The 26,658-nt window shown below is 41.3% G+C and overlaps 1 protein-coding gene across 3 annotated transcripts in view; it reads right to left on the bottom strand.

Annotated features, from left to right (window-relative positions):
- Nucleotides 1-420: 420 nt before the first annotated feature.
- TGFB2 (transforming growth factor beta 2) overlaps nucleotides 421-26,658 on the bottom strand; it is an 83,065-nt gene continuing 56,827 nt past the window's right edge. Inside the window, exons 3-8 of one of the 3 annotated variants that reach the window (XR_007458855.1) lie at nucleotides 10,130-10,262; nucleotides 9,896-10,006; nucleotides 8,219-8,396; nucleotides 6,863-7,016; nucleotides 3,001-3,249; nucleotides 421-2,559 (exon numbers count right to left, since the gene is read on the bottom strand). Coding sequence is in view for 2 of the 3 variants with exons in the window: in XM_049634560.1 (XP_049490517.1) it covers nucleotides 3,091-3,249; nucleotides 6,863-7,016; nucleotides 8,219-8,396; nucleotides 9,896-10,006; nucleotides 10,130-10,262 (735 nt within the window). In the remaining variant the exon portion in view is untranslated. Of the gene's footprint in view, nucleotides 3,250-6,862; nucleotides 7,017-8,218; nucleotides 8,397-9,895; nucleotides 10,007-10,129; nucleotides 10,263-26,658 lie in introns of all 3 variants that reach the window. The other 2 variants (XM_049634560.1, XM_049634561.1) reach the window with 2 other exon arrangements.

The following is a 26,658-nucleotide window of genomic DNA, read 5'->3' as shown; positions in this document are numbered from 1 at the left end:
TGTTGTATCTGGCTGGCTCCGCAACTATCCAAGTTATGGGGCTACAGGGGATACTGTCTAGACCGGTTCTTTTGGCCCTGGGGTTGGCAGAACATGGAACCAGAAAGCCGAGGCATGGCTCAAACATCTCTCTGCATTTTTTCTGGTAGACAGTCAAGCTGGATGGAAACTAAATCTCAAACAATGACCAAATAGCAATAAACAAGAGAATAAAAAGACTGCACAGGGCTTTCTTTAGTCCTTGGTACATATGCCCTGGCTCATGGGCTATAAACCATGACATTTCTGAAGTGAATATCCTTGAGAATAAGAGCACAGTCTTAAAGATGTATGACTTTCCCAGCTTGAGATGATTCTCATTGCAGGAGAGGTGTTCTCTAGTCTCAATGATAACACCATGATAGGAAAAACACATCAACATAGAATTGAAATAATTTATTTACCACTAGAGCACCACAAAACAGACATACATCATGTTAAAATACAGCATAATCAGTCATCAAAATACAAAACAGCTAATCTTATAGTCCATTTCTTTTTAAACCATGCCAACCAGAAAACTGTACTGCTGCTTAACATATAAAAACTGCAGCCCCACCCCACCCGTATACTAACATCTTCCCCTTCCCTCCCGCATCCCTCCCTGCCCGTGGCAATATTTACTTATGGAAAGTAAAGACCTTACAGAACCCCCAAACTTAAAAAAAAAAAAAAGATTCAAGAGATCTTAAAATAGAGAATTTAAAATATTATCAGTGCATTCATGAGGAAAGACAAAATAATACAAAACAAACGTCATTCTATCTGAGAGGAAAACACCTGCAGAAATAAAAGTGATTTACATAGAATTCATCGAAAATGGAAGGAAAAAAAATCAACACACTCATTTCTGGGATTGGGTTACACCCAACACAAAGACTGTTCACCAGTAGGGCGTCCCCCCTCTCGCTTTTCCAGTTTTCAAATTTGCGAATCCAATTTGTCATTTAATTAACGGCCAGGAAAAGTCAAACATCTAGAAGTACAGGTTATCAGACAATTTCACTTGGATTCGCACCTCGCCATCCTGCCCTTTAGGTGACGCTGCAAATATTCCATTGTTTTACCTGTTAACTTTTATCTTACAGTTGAATAAGGGACAATTGGCAAACTGTCATCTCCTACAAACCCTGGCGGAAGGGTACCTTCCCTGCAACGATGTGGCAAATCATTCATTTATTCAAGCAAGGTAAATTCTCGCCTCAGATCTAGAGAAGTCTCATTCAGAGAAAAAAAATCACTTTTTGATCATGGGAGGATTTGGCTTGTACCTTTACAACCCTCAAAGAACACACATGAAAACCTTAACTTCCGTGAAATAAACTGAGTGACTTAGGCTGACCAGGGCGTTTGTTTTTTTTTTTTTCTCCCTTAAAAAAGAAATCAAGAAATATGTAAATCTTTCCATTTCCCCCCTGAACACTAAAAACCTGATTAAAGGAAAAGATGTTTCCTATGAACTGTCTGATCTCTACTAACTATAGAATTCGGTGAGCATACTGTTTAAGCCAAGTTGCAGAAACCTTTCTTAACTCAGCCACAAAGATTCTGAGTTACAGTCAGATCCTTAGGCCTCTGCTAAAACTAAAATATTTCAGCTCAATTATGTATACATCTATAATATTCCCCAATTTTCCTAAAATAGAAGATTGTTAACATCTGAACTGATTAGTAAGGATGCTTAGAAGATGGAGGAAGACTACTGAACTTGAATCTGTCCTTTTTATAAAAGAAAATCTACAGGACAAGTGGACTCAGGTAGCTTATGTCATAATAATGGACAATGCACAAAGCACAGTGGAGGAAACACTATAAAACACATATTTGTAGTGCAAGTCAAACTATAGGGGCTTTACTCGAAAGTACTGGCCAGCTAAAGGAAACACACAGTTCTGAGCGATCATTAAAAATAGAGCCCCAATTTAAGTCCAATCTAAATCATAGTTGACATTATTACAGAACATTAAAAATATGGTAAAAATTTACACATTGCATGTAAAGTAGTTAACGTTTTGATTTAATAGTTTGCAAAGGAGATCTGCAGATGTGTTTCCAATTATACTGGCTTCTATACCCATCTATTATAATAATACAGGTACGGTTACATATATCTGAAACGAAGGAAAAAACCAATGGCATAGCTATACGGCAATACTTTCAGGTCTGAAGTTTGACCAGTACGTATCAAAAACATTTCAACATTTCACTGGTTTAACTAAACTGACAAAGAACCATTTACAATTAAAAAGAAAAAAAAATCTTCCAGACTTATTCTGACTGAAAGTTCCTTTATTAACAGGCTTTTCAGTTTTGAACCTTACAAGAAGCTTCCTTAGGCAGTTGGTACATAGCATGTGTTTTCAGGGTCTTTATCTTAATGCAGGCTGGCTTGGTCATATAATAACTCGCTTGGGTTTTCATCCCGTGAATATGACCCCTTTTTTTCTGGCTCGTTTGAGTTCAAGTTCCTTAAGCCATCCATGAGTTTCTGGCAAAGTATTTGGTCTCCACTTTATACACCTGTTTTATTTTCCAAGGGCAATGAAATGTTCGTTATATAGTAACACACAATAAATAACTCACCGTTAACTCTAAAGGTAAGAACGGGAAGGGTCCCTATTGCATAGCAATACAGAAAAATCAAGTGAGGCATGGGATAGGAAAAGTATGTACAGCAATTCCACTTAATGGGATTTTCCTGTTTGTTTGGTTGTTCCTTTCACATAATTAACACTAACAAATTCTTCCAGTGTTTATTTTTGTCTTAAAAAAAAAAAGGTTTTGCTTCTTGTCTCTCTCGCTTACAGAGTAGATGAAATGTAGAATAAAGCCTTCAATTTTTTGTTTTGTTTTGTTTCAGATGCCATTTTTAACAAACACAACCACAAACTTCCAACGTGTTTGAACTAGTACCGCTTTTTTCAAAATGTTTTTAACACTGTTGAAGCAAGGCTCTCTTACATTTTCTTGTTACAAACATTGTCATTGTTCTTGTCGTCCTCATCATCATCACCACCATGTGATTATCGTCCTGCCACTTCTCCAAGAATCTTAGCTGCATTTGCAAGACTTTACAATCATATTTGAAAGCTGTTCAATCTTGGGTGTTTTGCCGATATAGTAGAGAATGGTTAGCGGTTCTAAATCCTGGGACACACAGCAAGGAGAAGCAGATGCTTCTGGATTTATGGTGTTATATAAGCTGAGAACCTGAAAGGACACAGGAGAAGGAAGACAACGTAGGAAAAGACCAAAAAAAAAAAATGGGGTGGCAATTACTTTAAAAAGTACCATTCCATACTGTTATCTTATCAGTCACAGTACTCAGTAGACAATTTAAATTATTTTTGGTCAATTTCCTTCTCTTAACCCCCAATTATGGTCAACTTGATATGTGTTCCTAGTAATCACTGAATTCATCATTTTCCTACAGAATCCTTTTCTCATACATCGTAAACAGATGATTTTGTAGAAGCTCAGATTGCACAAAATCATTCATTCAACAGATTTTACAGTTTCCCCAATAATCCTTCACTTCGATCTCTACTTTGCTGCACATACTTACCTGGCCGTCGAAAAAGCTGATCCTCTCAGTATCTGTTCTTGCGTCCACACTTCTTTGTAACCTAGTGTATATTTCCAATTCCCACCTAGATTAGAGTTCCCTTGTGGTCAGAGATTCTCTGGACTTTGTTTTGACCTGATGGCCCTAGTAAGTCTTCTCTGGATGAAAGGAGACTCCTGCACTCGGTGAAGAAGTGAATATATGGAGAAGTAGAAGGATCACAGCTTTCATTAAAACTACCACCAAAGCTCTCGTCTACCCTTAGCCATAGAAAAAGACACCTGTCTGCAGTGTGAAACCTCTCTGTGCTGTGTCTTCTCAGGCCAATTTAGTATCACCTACATTTTCATTTAAAAGAGAAAAAGATGCAAGTCTTTTCACTTATCATTGCTTCATAAATACGATCGAGAGTTCAGCAGTTAAGAGTTAATCAAGAATGATATTAAAAGAAATCTGTATTTTTACGCATTCACTTTCTTACGTTTTGCTTCGAACAACAATGATAATCAACCCTCCATTTAGATTTCACGTGGCAAATGGTAGTGCCTAAGTTGGAGGGCGGATAGCCAGCCTTAAAATGGAATGAAGAGAAAGTTCTAGAGTTGGTTCTATGCCCCTAACTCCATTTTATATCAAAGGAGTATGTGACTTTTACCAGTGGAAGTATGTAGGTTCCCCAGTGATGATAAAGAGACATTTCCAAGGATTCCATTAATGTGTTAGGCAAACAGCAAGTGACCTTTTCCTCGACATTCACGGCCATTTTTTCAGCCTAAGACAGAAGGTCTGTTCAGTGCAGCAACACTGACTACTTTATTAAACTACCTCTGGCTCCCTGGGTAACTGTCCAAACCACATATTTGTGACCATGACAGTTATTCTTCCTCTCTCCTTGAAAAACAAGCATGGTCTCAGCCTTCACACACTCCCTCTGTGTATCAGGGAGGGGAATTATGTTTCTACTTGGCAATTGGGCCTTGCCCACATTACAGCTACTGTGGCCACAGCCCAGTTGAAGCAGGCTGGCCAGAGAGCTCAGACAAAGGGACAGACATGAGCAAGCTTTCCTCACATGGCCAAGCACATGGTCAGCCTGGAGTGCCAAAATCTACAGGGGAGTTGGGAAAACAGCTGAAGGAAGGAGAGTCCTATTTGTCAATTTAAAGTCGAGCATATGTAGGCATTTATAAATAAATAGACTTCATGTTCTGCTAGCACATGATTTTTCATATGCATTAAAGAGAAATTTTATAATGCAGATGGTCTAAAATAATTGATAACCCCAAAACTCTTGAATTCAGCTGAACGCATTATGTGATCCTTCTGGCAGCAGATTCATTTTCCTACCCTGCAGTGAAGGCAATTTTTCTAATGCCTCTTTAATAAGGAGATTTACAGAGGCATAACCCCAATGTGTAGCCACATTTCAGGAATTAAACTCAGTAAGACAGAGCAAACGGAGGCCTGGTTATAAAGCCAGGAAGCCTGCCTTCCAAATGCCTTCCAAGTTTTGGTTTGTCACCAACTGTTTGATCCGGGGCAAGTAATCTACACAATCTGGACCCGGATTTCTTTAGAAAAATGAGATGTTTGGACAAGATAACTTTCCATCTCTAAAACCCTACATTATGAGGTACCAGGAAAAAACACTTGGCTTGGACAGGCATCACTACACAGAAAAAGTCTTTGCTGATCTGGGCTACTAACCCATGACATCCAATCTAGGACTTGCTCTCTGAATTAGCCTTCTACCCTCACTGAAGTAACTTGACAGAATATTTAGATTCTTGTTCACTTTGGGTTATAAAGACTTGGAGATCCTAATTTTCAAATCATTTTCACTTATTTCATCATCTTGCTCTTTACATCTATTCTTGAGTTTGGCATTGTTATTTTAAAGATCATTTTTAACATAAACATTCCTTGTTACTGATAAGAAATTGAGGCTTAGAGAAGTTAAATCACTTTTTAATCTTTATTTTTTTTAATATAATTTATTGTCAAGTTAGCTAACATATAGTGAATACAGTGTGCTCTTGGCTTCGGGAGAGGATTCCCATGATTCATCGCTTATATACAATACCCAGTGTTCATCCCAACAAGTGCCCTCCTCAATGCCCATCACCCATTTTCCCTTTGCCCTTGCTGCCCTCCATCAACCCTCAGTTTGTTCTCCGTATTTAAGAGCCTCTTATGGTTTGCCTCCCTCTCTGTTTGTAACTATTTTTGTCCCTTCCCTTCTTCATGGTCTTCTGTTAAGTTTCTCAAGTTCCACATATGAGTGAAAACATACGCTATCTGTCTTTCTGACTGACTTATTTCACTTAGCATAATACCCTCCAGTTCCATCCACGTTGTTGCTGCAAATGGCAAGATTTCATTCTTTTTCATTGCCAAGTTTTATTCCATCCATTGTGTGTGTGTACACACACACACACACACACACACAGACACACACACACCACATCTTCTTTATTCACTCATCAGTTGATGGACATTTGGGCTCTTTCCATAATTTGGCTATATAAATGACTTTTTAATTGCCATACACTGGTGAGTCACGATGCCATGCCATCAGCTGAGGTCCTCAAAGTTTTCTTTACTATGACAGTCCCTGATGTAGGTGACAACAGGTCCTCGTTTAGATGGGGACCTGGGTCCCTTCACATCCTAGCTGTATATGTGACACTAAGTGACATATTGATTTTTTTATAGCTACCAATCACTTACAGCTGTTGAGAATATAAGATAAAAAGAAAGCAATTAAACAACACTGTCTTCGGGTTGCCTATAATCTCATCGGGGAGGCAAAACCTACTCTTCTTTTTTTTTTTTTTTTTATTTTATTTTTTTTAACGTTTTTATTTTTTTTTATTTTTGAGACAGAGAGAGACAGAGCATGAACGGGGGAGGGTCAGAGAGAGAGGGAGACACAGAATCTGAAACAGGCTCCAGGCTCTGAGCAGTCAGCACAGAGCCCGACGCGGGGCTCGAACTCACATACCGCGAGATCGTGACCTGGGCCGAAGTCGGACGCTTAACCCAGGCGCCCCCAAAACCTACTCTTCAAACTGGTCATTGTTACTTCTGATTTCACCTGCAGCCGACATTCTTCCCCATCACTCAAAAGGATTTCTCCAGCACCCATTCAAGTGTGTTGAGGAGTGGGCACCAGGCTAATTAGAATTCACTGGACATACTCTCAGCAGGTACACATTAGCAACCCAAGAACAGAAGAGACACAAGCCAAATACTTACCCTACTGTGCTGAGTGTCTGAACTCCATAAATACGGGCAAGCTCCAGCACAGAAGTTGGCATTGTACCCTTTAGGTTCATGAATCCATTTCCACCCAAGATCCCTCTTGAAATCAATATAAAGTGGACGTAGGCAGCAATTATCCTGCACATTTCTGTTAGGAGAAAGAGTGGTGGAGATTTTAAAGCTGATTTCCCCCACCCCTCATTCCAAGTCAGAAAAATGACTCATTCACTCATTCAAATGGCATCCAATGGGCACATTTCATGGGCCAGGTTTGAATGGTTTTATAGTAATCTCGAACGACTTCCACGATGGAGTGTTACGATGATTTGCCGGACTGCTTTCCCTTGTGAATTCTACACCCTGAGTCTTTTGGCCATACCCTTCAATGTCAAACCTTCCCTTAGAATGACTATATATACGCAGAGAGGTGGCTGGAAGAGATCAGTTTTGCCAACCAGCCCTGATTGTCCTTTCAGATATAAAATGAATCAAGTATGACAGCTATTTTCAAAGAACCACCTAAGACATTTTCCTTTGAGAATGAATCCTTCATTTTATCTCATGTCTCTTGATCCAGGAAGGAAACAGAGATCAAAAAACGTGGAGCCTTGCTTAGTGCAACCATCGACTGTAGCGAGCAAAAAAAGCCATTTTACTCATGAACTCTTGGAGCAGTTCTCATCAGTGAGAACCCCTCACTGCCCACCCCCCGCCCCGCCCCAGCTCTCAAAATAAAAAGAGAAACTTCCTCTTATGAGGCTTGATAAGAAACCACAGGAGAACACTAGCACTCTCTCCACCATGAACTCTTATAAGAATGGGAAATAGATTTGAGTTGTCTTTAGTCCCTCATATTCTGTAGCTAACGACACAATAAATAGCATTCTGCTTCTATTTCTCTCATATCTGTTACTATGACAAAAGGTATGACCATGGGCACTCTACTGTTGGGGGTGGGGGAGGGGAGCGTTTTCCAATACAGATAGTGAGTCTTTCCAATTAAGGACCCATCACCATACCCCTCAAGTAAACTTATATTTGCTTTGGGGAGCAAAGAGCTCAATTTCTTCTTCAGCCCCCAGGTGCTTCCGAGAGATCTGGGAAACAACTTCAGGAGCTAATTTTCTGACTTCACCCTTGGTTCATTGCAAAGAGCCGATGACTACAACACAGAAAAACTGTTTTAAGCCTCTGGGAAGAATGACCTTGGGAGATATGATGGCTATACTGTACTGTATGTACCTGGCCTCAAGCAATAAGTGCAGTTTTTAGGTCAATTGGTAAGAAAGGGCAAAGGCAGTACAAGAGTTAACAGACATAATTACTTCGTCTTATTTTTATTTCCTTTACCTAAAACAATAGGCTGCATCCAAAGCACGCTTCTTCCGCCGGTTGGACTGTTGTGACTCAAGTCTGTAGGAGGGCAACAACATTAGCAGGAGGTGTGGGGTCTTTCCACTGTTTTTTTTCCTAGTGGACTTTATAGTTTTCTGATCACCACTGGTATATGTGGAGGTGCCATCAATACCTTGAAAAAATGCATTTGGGTAACAAACATTTAGTTTTACCTTCATCAAATATAACCAGCCTTTTTTTTTTTCCTCTGTATACTGTCACAAATAGCAGTGATGACCACAACAGCATCATCACCTGGCTACAGTCATTCCCCACGTAAATAGGACATAAGAAGACAATTGGAGGTGACAAGGAACACATCTAACTGCAGCTGCTCTCGTCAGGAGGCAGCTCGGTGTCCAAGTCAGGGCTTGTTGGTTATGAGGATCACTACAGAAGAGGCCTTTGACCATAGTCCAAGGGCAACCTAGGTCGTTTATTTTAGTCAACCCTCAGTTGAGGCCACGTTCAGTCCCTCAGCGACTGAAAAGAACATGCCTTGTCACCCACCAGTCCACTCTCTTCCTAAGACTACTAAACTCAGAAGATTTCTCTAATGAACATAACCCGAGACTTACACTAAATTGCAGTGAATTAGGTTCAAGTGAAACAGAAGTCACCCTTACCTAATGCTATTTTGGGAAGCGGCGAAGAAAGGGCTTTTTCATTTATTTTATGGCATCCTCAACACTTTCCTGATTCCATCTGAGATTTAGAAACTCGAGCTCCCCAAAGCATGCTCAAGAGACTGCCAGTTTAAGCATTTAATCTCCACACTCTAGAGAATCATGGCTAGGTTAGAGACTGAAATAAATCTCTAGACTTCTGGGAGTGTTTTTCCATGAGTAAGGGCCACTGTAGCCTTCTGCATGAGGATGAAGGTCTCAGGTGATGGTGGTTGGGAAGGGAACTCAGCTCCCAGATGCGGTGGTATGGAGTCCATACAGCACTAGCCCGCAGCACACTTCCTTCTTAACGCTCATCTCCAAACCGGTTATCTAACAAGAGAAGTTGCCTCAAACCCTTGGTATCTCTTCACTCTCCTTGAACTTTGGCTAATCACTAAGAGGGAAGCAAAATAGGGGAAAACTAAAGACTTATAGTTATGTGTTTTTTAAATGATTATAAAAGTCTGATAAGGAAGCCGTTTGCTAGGAAAGGTGGAGTGTTCTGATCCGTATAAGGTTAGTTAAAGAGGCTGTGGTGTGAAGAGATTCCCTTCTGTGAAATACAGTTGTGAACTCCCGACATTGGGTCTGGGGCATTATCAATGGATTTCCTTGAATGACCGCTATCGTCGTCTATAATACCAGCATGGGTGGAAAGTTGGTTCGCTTAAATGAAGACCAAAGGGGTTAACGGACTAGTAGTTTGGGAAGTTGATGAATCAGCCAGTTACTACTGCCCAGTCATCACCGGGCACTGAGCAACGTAAACAGGGAACCAATTCCTTTGTCCCAATCCTTTCTGCCTTTATATATCTTTATCCAACCATTTTTTTACCCACACAACTAAAACTCCCCAGGCCTCACCAAACAATCCCGATTTCACCTGCAAACTGATTTCGTCCCCCATGAGAATATCAATATAGGCCCTTCCCTCCCCCACCTCAAATGACCAAGTTTCAGTTACCTGCAAATCTTGCTTCTAGCTCTTCACTTTTATTGGGAATGATGTAATTATTAGATGGTACAAAGGTGCAGCAGGGACAGTGTAAGCTTATTTTAAATCCCAGGTTTCTGTCTGGAAAACATGAAGTCAAGGAGGTCATTTGGATATGTGACAATACCCTTAAATCTGCAATCAACTTACAATAACTTAAGGTCACTGAACAGCTAGGGATGAACACAGAGGGTGGTCGTAAACCTTTATGGTGGAGCCATTCATGAACGGCGTCAGTTACATCGAAGGAAAGCCATTCGCCTTCTGCCCTTGTCTTCACGACTTTGCTGTCAATGTAGCGCTGGGTTGGAGACGTTAAGTCTTTGGATTTGAGAATCTGGGGAAGGAAAGGAGAGAGAAAGGAAAAAGCTCAGCTGGCATATGGACAGCATGCCTAACCCAAAACCATTAATGCTATTCCAATTCATTATCTAAACGTAGCTCCACTCTGGTATCATCCCCATGTATTGTCATTTAATAGCATGGCCGTGAGCATAAAAACATAACGCCAGGCCATTTGCCATGAAAAAGAGAGCTACTAAGTCATCTGTGTGTTAGGATAAAGGTGACAGGAACCTTAAAGCCAAGTGTCTAAAAGAAAGTGACAGTAATTATTTTTACTTTGCTGATATAAGCTTTGCAAGATTTCAGCCATAAATTCTATTCCAATAAGTTAATGGCTTTGTTGTTCTGCTTCTCCATTTTTTTTTTAATTTGGGGAGCTGGAAGGTGGGGAGGGACAAGAGGAGCGGGCCAGTTCAGAGGATCCATGCCCACACTCTGGAAGGCTCTGAATTAGAAATCTCCTTCTAATAAAGACAAAAAGGTCTCACCCTGGTTTCTAAATCCACCAACATTAATATATGTGGCATGCCTCAGCTTTTGAGGTAAATCTCTAGCTGGGATTTTTACTCTCAATGTGACTTGTTATGATTTATAAAGATATTCCATATCCCACAGACCAAGAATGAATTTGGGCAGGAGCAGTCTGGCAGTGTGTATTAAGAGCCTGAAAGCAAATCAGCCTGAACACTGAGACTTCAGAAGGATTCATTTATTTCAAATACGTAAAAAGCAACTATAGGGTTTCTATAGGAAGTGAATGTTTTATGTGGTTTTTAAAAATTCTGTCTGTCTTTAAATGATAGTGTTTTATGAACCAGTCACACCAAGATCCCAGGTCTCCTAGAGCTTTATTAAATCCCTACCCAAACCTGTATCTTGCCTTTCCTTAGTACCTGGGGTCTCAAGCCCTATTATGTGATACCTGCCCCTCCTGATATTAAGTCTAACTACTCTGTGCTCATTTCATACATGTAGGTTTAGTCTCTCCATCAAGTTCATAAGCTTCCCCATGGCCATGATCACATCTTTGATTTGATGCCATTTCAAAGCACTGCACTCAATTTAATCACTATATATTACATGACTCTCTGAATACCCAGAAGACTTATTTACTCTCCTTTAAACCTTGCAAAATAAAAATGCATACTCTTCTTGCTGATTTCAAAATGAACTTTTTTTCCCTGTGTATACATGATTTGTTTCAGGTACTTTTGCAACAAACGCTTCCTAAGATATTTGGCGTTATGGTCGACTTTTTTCTGGATTAAGTACATTTAGAAAAGGAGAGACATTCACACAATTGAATTTTGGGGGGCCTTCAGTGAATTTTAGACAAAACCTACTCTACGGTCTTGCCCCTGAGGTTCAACAAACCCCCACTAACTGAAGACAATCTAGAGGCAATCATGATTCTACCACAGGCAAGAGATGTTCTTTGTGAATTAAAGGAAGCAAGTAAACATGGCTTGAGGGCTGTGCTCACTGGGTTCTGGGCTTGGCACACATGATTTCATTTCATTTAATCCTCAAAACATTCCTGTAAAGTAGATTGAGGAAACAGAGACATGGGGAGGTTAAGTAACTCATGCAGTGCCTCATGGTGAACACGTATTGAGAGAGGATTCAAAACAATCCCCTAATTTTCCTGTTTCAGTGCTGGATTTTGAAGGCCAAAGAGTTATGGGGGTCAGTTTTGAATCATGATTCATGCTTACCCCTTTCCAGGTAACAAAAAACATTCAGTGATAGAAGCAGAGATTTTTTAATAAGATTATAATAAATGTTGGTACAAGACGGAAACATAACGTGTGGAATGTACACACAGTTAATGCAGTCATAAACCTATAACTTTAAAGGTACAGCTTAAGAGCAGTCCACTTCTCTGTAAATCAAACCATGTTTTGAAAACACTCCCAGTTGGGCAAATAAGACACTACACGTCCAATTCATGATTAATGGTATGATTAATCTAACCTAGGATAACAATGATATAACAATGGTTGAGAAGTTTTCAGCATTTCCATCTGCCTCACTGCTTAAAGATTAGTAGGAAATCCAGGGGCCCTTGGGTGGCTCGGTCAGTGGGGTGTCTCACTTCGGCTCAGGTCATGCATGATCTCATGGTGTGTGGGATCTAGATCCGCATCGGATTCTCTGCTGTCAACATGGGGCCCAGTGTCTCCCCCGCTTGCACGCGTGCTCTCTCTCTCAAAAGTAAACATTAAAAAAAGATTTGAAAAAATCAGTAGCAAATCCAGAACTCATTTTTCTGATGTTAAATTTCTTTATATAATGATGAATTATTTCACAATGCTTTTATTGGCTTTGCTCCTAATCAGCACATTGCTTTTGTTGTTGTATTAATTACATATTTTGCATATATAAAATATATCAAATGTCTATGATATCTAGCTCTGATATAAATATATAGAGAGTCCCACTGAAGACACAGAATTTGTTTTAACCACCACATTGACCAACTCAGCAGGGAAAACACAGACTGGCAAGTCCATGAAAATTCTTCACCTAGAAAGAAGAGGTAAATTTAGATGATCTTGCTTTAAAGGCAGACCAAAACAGAGCGAGAAGATTCTGAAACTTGTTTTCTTTCTTAAATCTCGTTTTCTAGTAAGTGCTCCCTCGGCCACAAAACGCCACGAGGTTCTGACAGCAGACAACTTCATATTCTCATAGGACTGAGAGGTTCTCTATGTCTTCTCACCAGCTCAAGAACAAGCCCATTTAAACCACCCAAGAATGACAGCTGGTTAGCTGCCCACTTCGGAAACAGAGAGGTGGCTTTGGTCTTGTGGGTTTGCTGTCTCAAACTTTATGGCCAAGGAGGTCTTAAACCGACTTGTTGCAGTGTAACTCCATTCTTTCTTACCCAGTCCTCAGTGGAAACAGGAAACAGCTGCTCTCCATCACTCATAGACTATCCCTCATATTCTTGGAGACTATTATTAAGTCCCCCTCAGCATGCCTGCTCTCTCTCTCTAAGCTAAATAAACCCTGTTCCTTTAGCCCATATTTAGAGGGGCAATTTCCCAAACCTTTAATCAGGTGGGTCACTAACTAGGATGAATGATGCTATATAAAAATACTCCTCCTACAGCTTCATGGTGCTGTTTCAAAACTGGCTAGAAAACCTTCTAATCACATCTCAGAGTCTCAAATCTTAACTTGAAAGGTATCTTCTTTCTAAGAATAGGCACAGCCTCCCTATTCCCTGTTTATCTTCCATTTATCACCCACACAAAATTCAACTGGAAGGGAAGAAAATCAGCCCACTGCTTTGATCGATTAGTACTTCCTTAAATTCAAGAGTTCATACAAAAATGACTAGATCGGTCAACTCCCCACTCTATTTTAGCTTTTGCTGTCTGTCTCTCTCCTATCTCCTAACAAGTGTATTGAATGTGAACAGTTATGGGTATGCAGCTGTTGTTTTTTCTAGAGCCAAAGTCGCTTCTAAATTCCTTTATAGATATTGTATCATGACCAAGATAGTTTAGTTGAACAGTAGAAGCTTTCTTAGCTGTCCTCCACTTAGCTGGCCAGATTAACCAGGATTCTCCATTTGTTCTGTAATATATATTAGCTTATGTTGGGGTTCATTTGCTGGAAAGCTACTCTCTACTATGTTCCAAGCACTTCTGATCTTACCCGTTGAGTCGTATGCTTAGCAAGTATCAATTGTACATGTTTCTAAACTTGTTTATGATAGCTGGACTTGATATTATAATTTTACAGGTGAATTAAATGGCCTAGAAATGATGAAATACAGGACCAAAAGTGAAGAGAGCTGTTGCTTCTGTGAAAACCAAGTTGAATGCTTTGGAAAGTCTTCATACATACAAGTTGCTTTAAAATAGTTTTTTGGGGGGTGCCTGGGTGGCTCAGTCGGTTGGGTGGCTGACTTTGGCTCAGGTCATGATCTCGCAGTCCGTGAGTTCTAGCCCCATGTCGGGCTCTGTGCTGACAGCTCAGAGCCTGGAGCCTGCTTCGGATTCTGTGTCTCCCTCTCTCTGACCCTCCCCTGTTCATGCTCTGTCTCTCCCTGTCTCAAAAATAAATAAACGTTAAAAAAAAAAAAAAGTTTTTTTTTTAACAGTTTGGTGGTTCCTCAAAAAGGTAAACATAGAATTATCATTTGATTCAGTGATTCCACTCCTAGTATATACCCCAAAGAACTGAAAGCAGGGACTCAAACAGATACTTGTACCCCAATGTTCATAGCAATGTTACTCATAATAGCTGAAAGATGAAAACAACCCAAAGTGTTCATCAATAGATATACAAACAATCTAAATAAAATATAGTATATACACATAACAGAATATTATTCAGCCATAAAAATGAATGAAATTCTGACACATATTACAACATGGATGAATCTTGAAAACATCATGCTAAGGAAGCCTGGGAGGCTCAGTCGGTTAAGCGTCTGACCTTGATTTTGGCTCAGGTCATGATCTCACGGTTCATGAGATCGAGCCCCATGACTGGCTCTGCGCTGGCAGCGTGGAGCCTGCTTGGGATTTTCTCTCTCCCTCACACATGCTCTCTGTCTTTCAAAATAAACATAAAAAAACAAAAAACAAACAAACAAAAAACCATTATGCTAAGTGAAATAAGCCAGACACAAAAGGACAAATATTACATGATTTCATTTACATAAGGCAGCTAGAATAGGCAAATTCATAGATATAGAAAGTGGAATAGAAGTTACCAGAAATGGAGGGTAGGTAAACAGGGAGTTATCATTTAATGGGTACAGAGTTTCTGTTTGGGATAATGGAAAATTTCTGGAAATATTCAGTAGTAATGGCTGTATGACGCTGTGAATGCACTTAATGCCACTGAATCAGGTACTTAAAAAATGGTTACAAGGTAAATTTTATGTATATTTTACCACAACAAATTTTTCTTCTGATTTTAGATGTCAGAGAGACAGCTATTGAAGAAATAACAATAGGAATAATCTGATAAAAACCTAAAAGGATCCTGCACACCCGTCGCTCAGCAAATTGGCCTGAAACTTCTTTCTTATTCAAAGAAACGAAAAACCCCAAATTGTAGATGATGCCTAATGGATGTTGTTCACGAAAAAAATACAACATGGGTTGGCAATAGGCAGAGTCAGAGTCCAAGAAAAGCCCTTGGCCTTTTATAAAAAACACATATATATGGTTTAAGTTAAAATACTCATCCCCCACACTCACTCACTCCTGTTTCTATAATCCGCCTGCCCCTTTGACTTTTTTCAAGTAACAGACCAACAACTGTTTCTGACCGAATTAGAAAAGACAGCTTCTAATACACTGACAATGAGATTTAGCTGTCTCTCACTTAGCTACCACCCACAGCGGTATGAATGTTACCTTCATTACATTATGGATATACACACATTATCTATAATACGTGCAAAATACCCACATACTGCCTTTGGCAAGGCAGTGAATTACAAGACTCCCTACACAAAAGGATCCATTCATCTCTCTGCCACTGGAAAGCAGCCAATCAAGAGTGGATGGAGGCAAAAGTCACTGATGTTACCCAATCTTTTGGGGGGAAAAGAAAGAAAGAAAGAAGAAAGAAAGAAAGAAAGAAAGAAAGAAAGAAAGGAAGGAAGGAAGGACTAGATGCAAATTACAGCCAGAGGAAAGCTTAGTCTTAAAGGTATAATGTTGTAAATCAACTCAGGATTTGGCTTAGACACCAAGGGCGATACCCATTCCTCTCCTAGGAGAGGCTGCAAAGAGGTATAGAAAGCATTAGGTATTTTATTTTACTTTGCATATGCAAACATCAACGGACCCACAGGAAAACCAGGGGGCCAATTCAACCACACTTCTAATGGAAAGAGAAATGTAACAATAGGGCTGTAGAGAAAAACGGGATCCTGGTTAACCAGTTGTTGTTTTTAAAGGCATTTAATGTTTTTATTGTACTTAACATTTAAGTGTATTTAAATGTTTGCAGTTACTTGCACAAAGTGATTAGCAGATGCTGAATTAAGCGTTTACTCCATTGGCCACATTCTCTCAGATCTGCCTGACCTCACATTCTCTAACTTTACTGGCATGAAGCGTCCGTGTTAGAAAGGCACTTGGGGGCCATGTGTTCCAACCCATTCGATTCATTCTCTAACATTTTGGTCTCTGTCTGAAGACTACTCATGAAAGTAGCCTCACTACTTCTTGAGAAAGGCCATCTCGCTTCTGAGTAATTTGTATGCTGTAATTTTCCTTATCTGGGATTTTCAATATCGGAGCGCCTAGGGGACTCAGTTGGCTGAGTGTCCCACTTCAGCTCAGATGATAATCCCGTTAGTGAGTTCGAGTCCCACGTCGGGCTCTCTGCTGTCAGCGCAGAGCCCTCTTTGGATCCTCTGTTGCCCTCTCTTTGCCCCTCCCTCTCTCTCTCTCAAAAATAAATAAACATTAAAACATTTTTTTAAAATAAAATCTCCTTGGGGCGCCTGGGTGGCTCAGTCGGTTAAGCCTCTGACTTTGGCTCAGGTCATGATCTCAAGGTCCGTGAGTTCGAGCCCCGCGTCGGGCTCTGTGCTGACTAAAATAAAATCTCCATCAACTAGCCTTCCCTAATGACAGTACCACTGCTCCACATTCATACGATCACTTGCATTTATTCAAACATTTGCACGTTTTCATGTTTTTTAGTCTTCCAAAGAACCCTGTGAGGTGGACGTGATTATCTACAGTCTTTATTATCTACAGTCTTCAGCTAATGGAAAGAGGCTGAAGTACTTACTTGGGTTACCAACGCCCTGTAGGGTAAGTCTAGACTGACATCTTGCCCTCTGAAGTCCAGCGGAAAGGGCTCCCCCATGTTGGATTTTGCTCTCCGGAACAGATGTAAAATGCTTTTTCCATGTCAGGCACCAGCCATAAGAGGTGGCTTCTCTCCACTGCTTCCTTCAGGACAAGGTTTGAGGTCCCTCACCATCTTTGTCAAGCCCCTTTTCAATACTCTATAATAATTTCCTCAACACACTCAGGTGCAATCTAGCAGAATGTGGAGAATATTACAGAATGTGCCCCGTGTGAAAGAGAGGGGCTCTTCCCCTCCTTGTTTCTGGTCGCTATTTTTGAGGCAAACTATTTACTTTTGTCAGCAACCACACCACACCATTGAGTCAGAGTAAACGTTGTATAAAATAAAACTTTTGTCCTGACACAAACTGTTAGGTCAGATTTTCTACCCCAAATCCTTTCTGGAATGACATGGAATAAAGAGAAAGAAATGAAGGAAAGCAAAGAGGGAAAGGGAAGTTGGTTTATCTAGGCCCATGGTTCTCTAACTTCAGCCTGCATTGGAAACACCTGGAGGGCTTATTCAAACACAGATTGTGGAGCCCCACCCCCCAGGTTCTGATCTAATAGGAATTTGCCTTTCTAACATATTCCTAGGTGATGCCCAGGCTGCTGGTCCACTCTGAGAACCACTGCCCAAGTCTATGCTTATGCAGTTCATTCTGGCAGTTGGTTAAGTGCAAATTACACATTATCTCTGTTAATTTGGAACTTATTGGATTCTGGCCTTTTGGGATCTCTCTGAATTTTGTTTGTTACTCAACGTATATGCTATTCTTTGTGGCCACATAGCATCAGCAACTGTGTACTTCATCAAGGTGATGAGAACAATGTTAAGTTACCTAGAGCCAAAACCATACCCTGTTGCTGGGTCCTTGGGTCCTTCTTTCCTGGTGGGCCCTGTTTCTTTGATCAACATCCTGTGGTTATGTTGCAATGTGGCAGCAAAAAAAAGGAGAACTTCACTCGTGTAAGGTGTGAGGCCCAATTTAGGCCAGGAGTCTTGCCCATCTTTGCCAACTAATAACCAGTCCTGTGGTCCCTTAAGTTTCTTTGAAGAACCCACGGGGTTTGCCAAGTGCCTTTGGAAATCATTAATGCAGTGAAAAGTTTCATAGGCTTTGAAGTCAGGCAAACATAAACTATCACTTACTGGATCTGTGATTTTCTTATTTATGAAATGGGTTAATAAGACACCACCTTCTATGTTTGTTAAGAGAATTAAATAACACACAAGAAGAGAAAGCACCTATCACATTGCTGGTATTCAGTAAATGGGAATTATCATGATAATTATGTTCCTTATCTGGTCAAAATCTTCCAGAGGCTTCTACTATCTAATGAATAAGCTTCAGGTTCCATAGGTCAGTATTTCAGACACAACTTGTCACCAATCCGTCATCCTAGACTCACCTCTCATCCCTAGAAACCAAATCTAAACAGTATCCCTAAAATATATATTCCACATCTCAACTCTGCATTTAGACCGGTATCCCTCAGGACACCTTCCCCACTCCTCCCATTTTTACTTAAAAACAAAAACAAACAAAACAATAATGAAAACCTTCCTATTCTTCAGCCTAGCTTTTCAATGAAATGGTTACTTTCACTCTGAAGTCAGTTTTCTTATCCTAGGCCCCCAGCAATTACTGGGGGTGCTGAATAGTCAGCCCTTTGCCCACAGTGGCCTCGAGGGTAATGCTGCATGAGTGTAAGTATCCATTTTTTTCAACGGGGTAGTAAGCTACTAAAAGAGAGAGGGAAGCATGCACTTATTTATATCTCCATAATCCTTGCATTCCAGTTGGTTGACACTGGAGGCTTCAAGAATAACATTCACTGGGACGCCTGGGTGGTTCAGTTGGTTAAGAATCCAACTTCAGCTCAGGTCGTGATTTCACGGTTCGTGAGTTCGAGCCTCATGTCGGGCTCTCTGCTGACAGCTCAGAGCTTGGAGTCTGCTTCAGATTCTGTGTTTCCCTCTCTCTCTGCCTCTCCCCCACTCATGTTTCTTTCTCTCTGTCTGTCTCTCTCTCAAAAATAAACATTTAAAAAATTAAAAAAAAAAGAATACATGTTCACTGATTTAATTTTGGAGATTCGACTCTCTGGATCGAAATCTTGCTAATACCAGCATTTACTCTCATGCAAAGAGACACTCAGCACACTGATGAAAGTGTTTCTTGGCTTATCCACAGGAGGAACAACAGATTCTCCAACATACCACTTACATTGACTGTGGAGGAACCTTTTGCCCACATGACAAAAGCCAAAAGCTAAACCAACCTACATATTCTAAAATATTTAATACAATCAGTTAATTTGTTTAGTTATTCATCCATTTGTTGAAAAATTGCTGGGCCATCTTATATGTGCCCGAGTCCTCATTTATTCATTTGTTCCCATTTATTTTAGAGCTCACTCCCTCCAGTTTAGTTCAACAGATATTAAGCACTTGCTGTGAGCAAGGCATCGCCCTTCTGTCCAGGACAATAAGATGGTCCCTGTTCTTAACAGTCCACATGCTAGTAAGGGAATGCAGACCTCTCGAGAAAAATTTAAAGCGATGTGTTCATGGGGCAGAGTGAGGTCACCGAAGCAGGGCACTTCCTGGAGCAAGGAGATAGCTATCAACGAGGTAAAAAGGTTAACTACTAACATCTGAAAGGCTGGCAAGAATCCTGGGCACTGTGAGAACGCAGTCCAGGCCACAGAGATGTGCTGGCTCATTACAAAAGAGAATAAATAAATGTGTTTTCCTTTCTCTGCAGGACTCCTTCATCCATCCTAAGCACTATAAGCTTGAACTTAGGGAGAGTTTGCTCGGTAGGCATGTTAGACTGCCAGGGCTGCCTTAACAGAGAGGCTTGAACAAGCAGAAATTCACTCTACCACGGTTCTGGGAGCAAGAAGCCAGAAATCAAGATATTGACTGGGCCATGCTTCCTGGGAAGCCTCCAGGAAGCCTTCCTTACCTCTCCCAGCCTCTGGTGTCTTGCCAGCAATCGTTGGCATTCATTGCTTTGAAGCTACCTAACTTCAACCTCCGCCTTTGTCTTCACATGGCATTGTCCCTGCGTGTCTGTTTTTACACAGTCATCTCTTATAAGGACGCTGATCACACAGAATTAGGGGTTTACCCCCTACTGCAGTAGGGCCTCATTTTGACTTAACTGATTGCATCTACAATGACTCTATTTCCAAATGAGGTCACATTCTGGGGTCCTGGGGGGTTAGGACTTCAACATATCTTTGTTGAGGGGACATAACTCAAACAGTAGGTGTTCACAGGTTATCCTGGGTTGCGTATGTTCTAAACGCTGTATGAAGTCCTTCAGGGCAAAGGACATTTTGGCTTGTATTCCGCGGAGTCTTTTCCACCGAATTTGCACAGTCCCTTCTTGGTAAATTCCGATCGACTCATTAGAAAGACGCACACAATCAAGTGACAAATAAGCCCTTGGACAATCAGTCTTTGAGAGTGATAGAAACGACTTCTTGGAATTTGGGGGTGCCAGGTGAGCATCCGACTTCATCTGTGAGTTCAAGCCCCACATGGGGCTCATTGCTGTCAAGGCAAAGCCCTCTTCAGATCCTCTGTCTCCCTGTCTCTCTCGGTCCCTCTCCCGCTGTCTCTCTCTCTCTCTCTCAAAAATAAGATAAAAACATTAAAAAAACAAACTACTTCTTGGAATTTTATGTACACACATCACAAAGATTATGTATGTATGTGTGTGTGTGTGTGTGTATGTACATCTCAAGGACAGAAAGAATCATCACTGTAAGCAATTTTATACTGCATTTTTACCCTTCTATTTAATACATCTCTTCGTGGAATGAATATAAGGGAGAAAAGGCAAGAAAGAGCATCTGCAAGGAAGAGAAAGCAGGGCCTTACAAAAGAATCAGAGGTGGGTGCAATGGCTTTTCTTCCACAGACACAAATGTAGCTCTCTGTTCCTGCCGCACCGTAGCCCCCTGTAACAATGCTGGGTCGCTCTGGGGGTGCTTGAGAAACTGACTGCTGATTATCTTTCAGGAGTGGCTGAGCAGACCCGATACTTATCTTGCTGTTGCCACGGCCCTGTCTTGTAGTTGCCATGGCTCCTTTGAAATTGCATCCCTCTAAGGCTGTATACCTCACAAGAGCTTCGAGAGAGTCTGCACAGTAGACTCCCAGGGAGTACGTATCAGCTTCAAAAGAAAGACACACATAAAAATACAGTCTCTCTGGAGCTCAGATATCTTCATTATTATGTCACTACCTTAAGTCTTTCTCCTTATAGTGCAGAGTTCCTATATTACGTATGCTCATGTGCAATTATGATAAAGAGTGGCACATATAGATCATTAGTGGTCTTTATGGAAAGGTCACCAGATACGTCTTCAAGCTACACACACACACACACACACACACACACACACACACAGGAAAGCCTTTCCTCTATGATGAAAACACCTTATAATTCTCTATTGTTTCCTTCACTTTTTAAAATTCCTCTACAGATGGGCCTTTGTACTGACTGCACATATGCATAAACAAGTAAATTCATTTCCACAGGTCTGAGGGATGAAGGAGTCCTTTGTGTGAACAGAAAGTCTCTCAGATGTCACAGCTCAATAGCATTCATAAGACCGTCATATATAAATCACACAGCAGAGAAACACATTCAACTGCACACAAGTCACATCAGTATAGGCAAGGAAAGAGATATGTGCAGGACAACCTTCAGTGAAAGCATTTGAAAGGAAACTATGTCAAGACATGGAGTCATGTCAGCCCTTGTGGCTGGACCACACAGCCTAGTGCTATGGAGTTTGATAATTCCAGTTGTTTCCTGCTGTGAGGGGAAGGAGTGTCCCCAAGAAGACTGCAAGCTCTCTGGGGCCACATCTTCTGATTTTCTTGACTGATCTCCCTTTCCAATTCCACTCTGACTTAATACCAACATACACATACTTGAAAACCACACTTCCAACACCCTTTCCTACTTCCTGGCTACCAATAACACATCTGGCCTACATTATAATTTAAGTCCCTTCTTATATTCAGCTGAGAACTTTAATTTAGGGGGTGTGATTATAGAGCAATGAGTCAAAAAAATAAAGTAATGAGCCTGGTTTTTCTGCAAACAGGGAGAGTTTATGGGTTACCTAAGAATATCAGTCTAATTAATCTCTTACGTAATTTTTTTTTTACCTCCATGGTTATTATCCACTTAACCAGCATTAGCTCTGAATATATAGCAAAAAATGAGTAGATAAGTGCTTCTTTCTTTATCAATAGTTAGATACCTTTCAAACAAATGTAGCAGAATTTCCAAATCCAAATAAAATGTTTCTTCTCAAAAGAGTCCCCTTGGGATACGACACACTTATCTCACAACATTTCCTCGTACTTGAATCTTAGTTTGAAATGTTTCTTAAATTCATTGGAAAATGTTTGTTGAGCACCCACTACGCACCAGGCACTGTGTTCCGGGAATTTGTCCCTCAGGGTGGAGATGAGACCAGAAACGAGATACAGACAGAGCAGAAGATCAAGCACAGCTAAATGAGAAGGGAGGGAGCAGGGTGCAGCGGAGGGCGGAAGTAGGAAGTATTGGGAAGAGGGGCCCTGAGATGCTCGGGTGACCACGAAGGCCTCTCTAAGTGGGTGACATCCAAGGAAGCACCTAAGTGAAAAAGAGAGCAGGAAGAAGCATGTGGGAGGAGGGCGCAGTGGCCGTATGCTTTAGGAGGGAGTGAGCTCAGGTGTTTGAGGCACAGCAAGGAGGCCAGTATGGGGGCGGCGCCTGAGTGAGGGAAGTCAGGCTGGGACAGGTCCAGACACAGAAAGGACTTTGGCTCCTAGGCCAAGTGAGGTGAGAAGCCATTGCAGGACTTTGAACACAGGATTTAGATCTGACCAACATCCTAACAGGAATCACTCATAACTGCTGTGCTAAACACAAGCTCTAAGGGGGCCGGGGGTGGGAGTCGTGGGGGGTGGGGAACGGCCAGACCAGCCAGAAGGCCATTATAGAAGTTAAGAGACGAAAACTGCTTAGACAGGCTAAGTAGCAGCAGGCATGGTCTGAGAAGCAGCTGGATTTCAGATCTACCTTTTGAAAAGTGTTATCATGTAGGAAAATTCATTGCTTTCTCTCCTCCTCTTCAGCAGAACTTTGGCAGTTTTCAAAAATTAACACTACCTTTCTCGGAAGTTTGGATTTGTTTCCATTGAAGGAATTCCCAGTTATGTAGCTGTAGGCTCTGAGCACAGCCCTAGAACAGCAGTTCCAAAACCAATTCTGAAAACTTGCTATCAAGAAATAAACATCTGTCCTCCTTTGGGACAGTCTTCACTCCAGTGGAGGTTGTAGAAAAGTTGGCATACATTAACAATATTTTTAAAAACTGGAGACTCCAGGAAGTATATATCATGCCTGTTCGTATGGCGGTGAAGCAGGAAGAGGTAATAAAGACGCCCGCCCCGGGGTCAGCCACTCCATAATCATTCTTCGAAAAAGCTTTTTTCAGAAGAAAAGCAAGACACATCATGGCCCCAGCCCGTCATTGGTGCCCTTAGAGCTTCGATACAGCAAACACGCGGGGCACTGCAACTATGCCTTCTCCCCACAACCCTGCACTGCCCCAGTGATAACAGGAAATCGGTCAGGGGAGACCTCGTCCAACCAGAGATGACTGACAAAATCACAAGCCATCTCTAGGGGAAATACAACCCATGTTCTGGATGACATGCAGTAACGCGTCCCTCACACATCCAACGTGCCAGGCACTTTCCATGGATCCTCCTCGTGGTAACTCATTAGACAAGCACCAGTATCTTCATTTTATGATGGAAAACAGGCTCAGAAACACGAGTAATTGGTAAGAGCAAAAAGCTAATAACCAGAGGTGGAAGATGAACCCGGGGCCCACCGGCTGCAAAGACTCTCTTCTCTCCCGTGTGGAGCTGCGCATCGGGGAACTGAATGAGACCTCCATGAGCAGAACGAGTTGGAAATAGTATTTCAGGAGGCTCTGAAGCAAACTCCTGGGACAGCCATTGAGAACCTGACCCGGCAGCAGTAGAGGCCGGGCTGAGTTTCCATTTTTAAGAGATTCTGAGCAGATCATACATTTAAGAGACTGTTTCTTGTAAAATTTCAAACTCAGTGCTTTGGAAACGATAGGAATAATAATGATAGCAGCCACGGAGTAGACCTGCCTTGTGCTAGGGGTTTCCATGCGTTCTCTTTTTGCTTTCCAAAGTCCCGGCCAAGTAGGTGTTTTTACCCACATTTTCCTGATGGGGAAATCGTCTCATTGACGTGAACCCACACTGGCCCAAGTCCAGAGCCCTCAGTGTTCCTACTTGTATGGTAAAGTGGTCCAGAGCATGGCCTCTGGGGCCAGTCTGCCTGGATTCAAACACGGTCTCTGCATGGCCTGGGCAAGTTATTTAACTTCTCTGTGCCTCAGTTTCCTCATTTATAAGGCAAAGATAAGAACCCACCTCATAGAGTTATTATAAGGATTAAACGACTCTATTTAAAGCACTTAAAAAAGTGCCTAGCATACAGTAAGCCTGTGTTAGTGATGATTATCATTACTGTTACCGAGTTCTATTACACAAAGCAAACATGGAATTATTAATTACTATTGCATGATTATCAACATTTCTTTGAATACAGTGGGGAACGACTACTATTCACATCACTTTTGGGGTCCTGTCTGCTCACAAGGTTAACAGACATTTGGTAATTTCATAACAATGCAAATGATAACGATCCGATTTTCTGACAAGGCAAGCATGTCATTCGATCAGTCTGAAAAAACCTGAGACATTAACAGCCTTGTGCAAACAAAGTATTGATTATACATACCTCATGGCTTTTTTAAGTGGGTTACTTTACTGTATGTGTCTCCAATGTGGCACCAAAGTTAGGATCAGCATTAAGGGGACCGTATGCTGTAAAATTCTGTACAACAGGAGCAAAGTATAACTTTTTTTCTTTTTTTTTTTTGGTAGCACTTTTTGCAAGTCTAATTGAACAGTTTTTTTGGCTGACCTCTTTTTATTTTACTTACCCTTGGGCTACATGAGAAATGAAAACCGACCTCTGTGTGTGTGTGCCCATGCACATGTGTACGTGCATGTGTTTGGGGGTAGGAAAAGGGGGGGATTTTTATTCACCCCATTAGTGCTATGCTCCCCACAATGATAGGAACCTCACCCTTCATTCTGAAGCATTAGAGTCCCTTAAAAAGCAGGCCTTGACCATCAACCTTGAATTTGCATTGTAAAGCCTCAGGGGTAGGCATAATTTAAAAAAAAAAATTTTTTTAACGTTTTATTTATTTTTGAGACAGAGAGAGACAGAGCATGAATGGGGGAGGGGCAGATAGAGAGGGAGACACAGAATCAGAAGCAGGCCCCAGGCTCTGAGCCATCAGCCCAGAGCCCGACGCGGGGCTCGAACTCACGGACCGCGAGATCGTGACCTGAGTTGAAGTCGGATGCTTAACCGACTGAGCCACCCAGGCGCCCCAGGGGTAGGCATAATTTAAAATCTTTGGCAGAGATTTTATATGTATCAAATGTTTATTAAAAGTGGCTGGTGATCCACTCCTCCCTACTGAAATTTTTGCTTACTTATTTCACTTCACAAACATCAATTCATCCTTTCACACCCAAATATGAAAAATCATTTAATATTTCCTGAATAGCTTAAAACCAAAAGTAAACAGATACACATGACTTAGGATTCAGCCACTGTTTTATATATCCTTGCAAGTGATCTCCTAAAATGTGATTTCATCACCTTTGACAAATTGGTTACTGTCTAAATTCAAACTCAACCACGCATTAAAATCCAAATATCATAGCGCCTGCATGGCCCAGTCGGTTAAACATCTTCCCCTTGATCTCCGCCTAGGTTACGATCTCACGGTTCGTGGGTTTGAGCCCCGCGTCAGGCCCTGTGTCGGGCTCTGCACTGACACCCAGTGCTTGCTTGGGATTCTCTCTCTTCTTTCTCTGCCCCTTCCTCCCTCTCAAAATAAATGTTTCTTAAAAATAAAAATAAAATCCAAGTATTAAAGAAGAAGGTCAGAGAAAGCAGGAGGACGGATTTTACTGTATTCTTCTTTGTCAAAGTTCTAACAGAGTATTTTGTAAAGGGGGGGGATTTCCTCTTGTCAGGACGAAGGTGACCGAAGCTGGGTGTTCTACCTCCCTACGAAAGAGTGTCATTGCTTCTTCTAAGGTCACGGACAGGAACTCTAAGGTTCCTCTGAAATCCATTGAGCTCATTTCATCTCAGCACGTTTATCTTCTACTGACTAACAGGAACCCATCAGCAGATTGTGTTCTACCAAGCTACCTGGCACCAATCCTGGTGGCCTCATACCTGGTGGCCATGTGAAAAGGTGACATTTTTCTCCTGATGCTATGAGGTATGAGCTTAGTACATCACACTGTCTCCCAAAGAATTACTCTGCGTGATTTTGTCAGTGGTCGGAAGCTAACAAATTAGTCTGAAAAATAATCTGGAAACTGTC

The sequence above is a fragment of the Panthera uncia genome, chromosome F1 (genome assembly GCF_023721935.1).
Source record: "Panthera uncia isolate 11264 chromosome F1, Puncia_PCG_1.0, whole genome shotgun sequence".
NCBI lineage: Eukaryota > Metazoa > Chordata > Mammalia > Carnivora > Felidae > Panthera > Panthera uncia.
Note: the sequence above shows the minus strand (reverse complement) of the source record. Positions and strands in the feature narration are given on the sequence as shown.